The sequence below is a fragment of the Otolemur garnettii genome, unplaced genomic scaffold (genome assembly GCF_000181295.1).
Source record: "Otolemur garnettii isolate 467f Iridium unplaced genomic scaffold, OtoGar3 scaffold00094, whole genome shotgun sequence".
Taxonomy (NCBI): Eukaryota; Metazoa; Chordata; class Mammalia; order Primates; family Galagidae; genus Otolemur; species Otolemur garnettii.
This window is the reverse complement of record NW_003852489.1, coordinates 2,722,092-2,724,850: the sequence shown is the minus strand read 5'-3', so window position 1 is coordinate 2,724,850 and position 2,759 is coordinate 2,722,092. Positions and strand designations below refer to the sequence as shown.

The following is a 2,759-nucleotide window of genomic DNA, read 5'->3' as shown; positions in this document are numbered from 1 at the left end:
TCCGCCGCGACCAGCCGCAGCTGCTGGTGCACCTCAAGAGGCTCACCAGCGCCAACAAGGCCAAGCTGGCGGCCGGCCTGGAGGTGCCCTGCCGCCCGCCCAACCGCTTCCAGAGGCTGCTCATCACGTCGGCCTCCGCCTCGGCCTCGGCCTCCACCTCCCCGCTGCAGCACCAGGAGCCGCCGCTGCCGCCCTCCGGGCCCCGTCCCGAGCCGCACGGTGAGTCCGGCAGCCTCGGCCCTCGCCCCCGGCGGGGCACAGGGGTGCCAGGGAGCAACCGTCACTTCGGAGCGCATTTTCGCTCAGCTTCACCTCGGAGGTGTCCGAAAAGCGCCCGGGATCCACTTGCCCCTTTGCTCCCCGAGACTGTAGGTCCCACCACCTCGTGATTGTCAGTAGCACTCGCAGCCCTTGGCCGTGAGCATTTGGTCCCTTCTGAGTCCCCTAGCAGCAAACGGGACCTCTGCTTCAGGCTTGCTTTCTACTCTTCCCAAGGGTTGATTCGCCCCAGAGCTCAAACCCTAAGAGGTTCCCCACTTGCAGACCGCCATAGCCATTTCCCTTCCTGATACCCAGGCTCAACTTTGAACATGGGGAATGAGTAGCCCTTATTGGAAGCGCTGGGTCTGAAAGAAACCCAGAAGGGTCTCTCCTTTGCTCCAGCGGGAAGGAGAACCGGGTCACGCTACCGGTTAATGGGGGAAAGGAACAAAGTCGCAACTAAGAAAACTTAGCACGTTATACCAGCCAAGGGAACATTTCAGAAAAGGTGCCTCGAGTGGAGGTTTGTCCTCGAAGAGGCATGCCACCTTCCTTCCACCTATTGATTTCTTCATCTTGGAAGAAGTCTTATGACAGTAATCACATTGAAGTTTCCAAGTGACGTGTGGAGTGGTGGACATACATCTTAAGAGCAGAAATACAATAGATTGGTTTACAAGTTATTGTTTCTACTAAGAATGAATTGGCTAAACATTTCATTGTATGTAATCAGAGCTTGATGGTTACATAAGGTGTTATGGTTAGACAAACGTAAGGGCAGAAAGGTTTTTCTTTACCCCGTTAGGTTTTAGTTAAAAGGAATTTACTTTAGAAAGCTCACAGCTCTTGAATTTTTCATTATTAGTTATACTCTTTCAGTAGGGAAAGAACTTTGTATGTGTAAATCTGTATTTAGTAAAAGCTCAGAAACCTCCTGTGACGGTGCATTATTTTATGACTTGATTTCTGATGTGCTTTCCTTTCTTCCAGAAAGGTGAGGGTGGCACTATTGCCTTTCTCTGTTTAATGAGTTAATGGCAGGAGGCAGGAGGCAGTATACCAAGAAGGCAACAGGATCTGATGATGAGTGTGTATTCTTCATTTTCAGCTAGGAGAGTAACAGAAACATTTTCAGCATGTTGGCATAGATTTAACATAAAGAAGCCTGGGTTTAATTTAAATATACTAAAATAACAGTGTATCCTAGGCCCAGGGGTTATAAATGACACAGCACTATGTTCATTTGGAATTTAGAAGGTAAGGGGAGACTAGGTTGTGTGACTGTGGAGTTTAGAAGAGAAGAGATTAGGTTAGAGTTCTAGTAACAAGTTGAAAAATAGCAGTGGCATAGGAATGTTCTAAAGGAATTCTCTAAGAATATTAAGGCACTTCCACATGATGGATCTTGGTAGTGAATAGTATGGAGCAAAGCAGGAGAGATAATACCATTGCATACCTTTGGCAGAACCTGATGTGGATTTTTTTCCCCTCGGGTTTTGTCTCTAGTGTATCTAAGGAGAAAAGACTGGAAAATGTGGTTTTGGAAGAAATGGGCTACCCACTTCAAACAAAGAAATACACACATAAAACCCAACTCTTGCTCATTTTTTTCTCTTCTCTGATCTTTTTTTTTACTTCCCTTATATTAAACCCAGTTGTATTCATTTTATAGAAAAACCCACTTTAATTGACGACTACCAGAGCTCTAGAATCTGATTTCATTCACTTACAGTTCAGTTAGTCAGCATTTTAAAGACTATTTGTTCAAAAACATACAATTTAATTCATGCTTTTTCAGTACAGGTAGTATGTCAATCCATATGTACTTAGGTTATTGTTTTCATGCATTTCCTGTTTTTTCCCATTTTATTGTTGGTGTTTGCAGAAGGTATGTCAGGTGTGGATTATCTGCACCAGCTACTCGGTTGACTAGGATAGTGTGTCACTGGTTCAGGTGGATGTAATTTTGCTACAGGTTTAAGAATCCTGGCACAGCTTTGCTTTGTTCTCATTCTGTGTTCTAGGTCCTTAGTTCTTCTATCTTTCCTCACCTAATTTTTAGTCTGTTTGAATCTTGCCTTGCTTATACGCCTGACCGGCTGCTGCTACTCCTTTTTTTTTTTTTTTTTAAAGACAGGGTCTTGTTCTGTTGCCCAGACCTGGAGTATGGTGGTGGAGCTCACTGCAGCCACAAACTCCTGGCCTCCAGCCATCCTCCCACCTTGGCCTCCCAAAGCACTGGGATTGCAAGCATGAGCCATGATACCCACCCTCATTGCCACTTCTTAGTTTCCATTTTGTTTTCTTTCTTTCTTTTTTTTTTTTTCCTTTGAGACAGAGTCTCACTTTGTCACCCTGGGTAGAGTGCCATGGCGTCATAGCAACCTCAAACTCTTGGGCTCAAGCAATCCTCTTGCCTCAGCTTCCTAGTAGCTCCTAGTAGCTGGGATTACAGGTGCCTGCCAACAATGCCTGGTTAGTTTTTTTTTTTTTTTTTT

General features: G+C 45.5%; 1 protein-coding gene across 1 annotated transcript in view; it reads left to right on the top strand.

Moving 5' to 3' along the window:
• The window catches only part of HSF5 (heat shock transcription factor 5), a 48,446-nt gene that overhangs the window by 422 nt on the left and 45,265 nt on the right, over positions 1 to 2,759 (top strand). The window contains exon 2 of the mRNA XM_012808744.2: positions 2 to 219. Coding sequence (XP_012664198.1) covers positions 2 to 219 — 218 coding nt within the window. The remainder of the gene's footprint in view (position 1; positions 220 to 2,759) is intronic.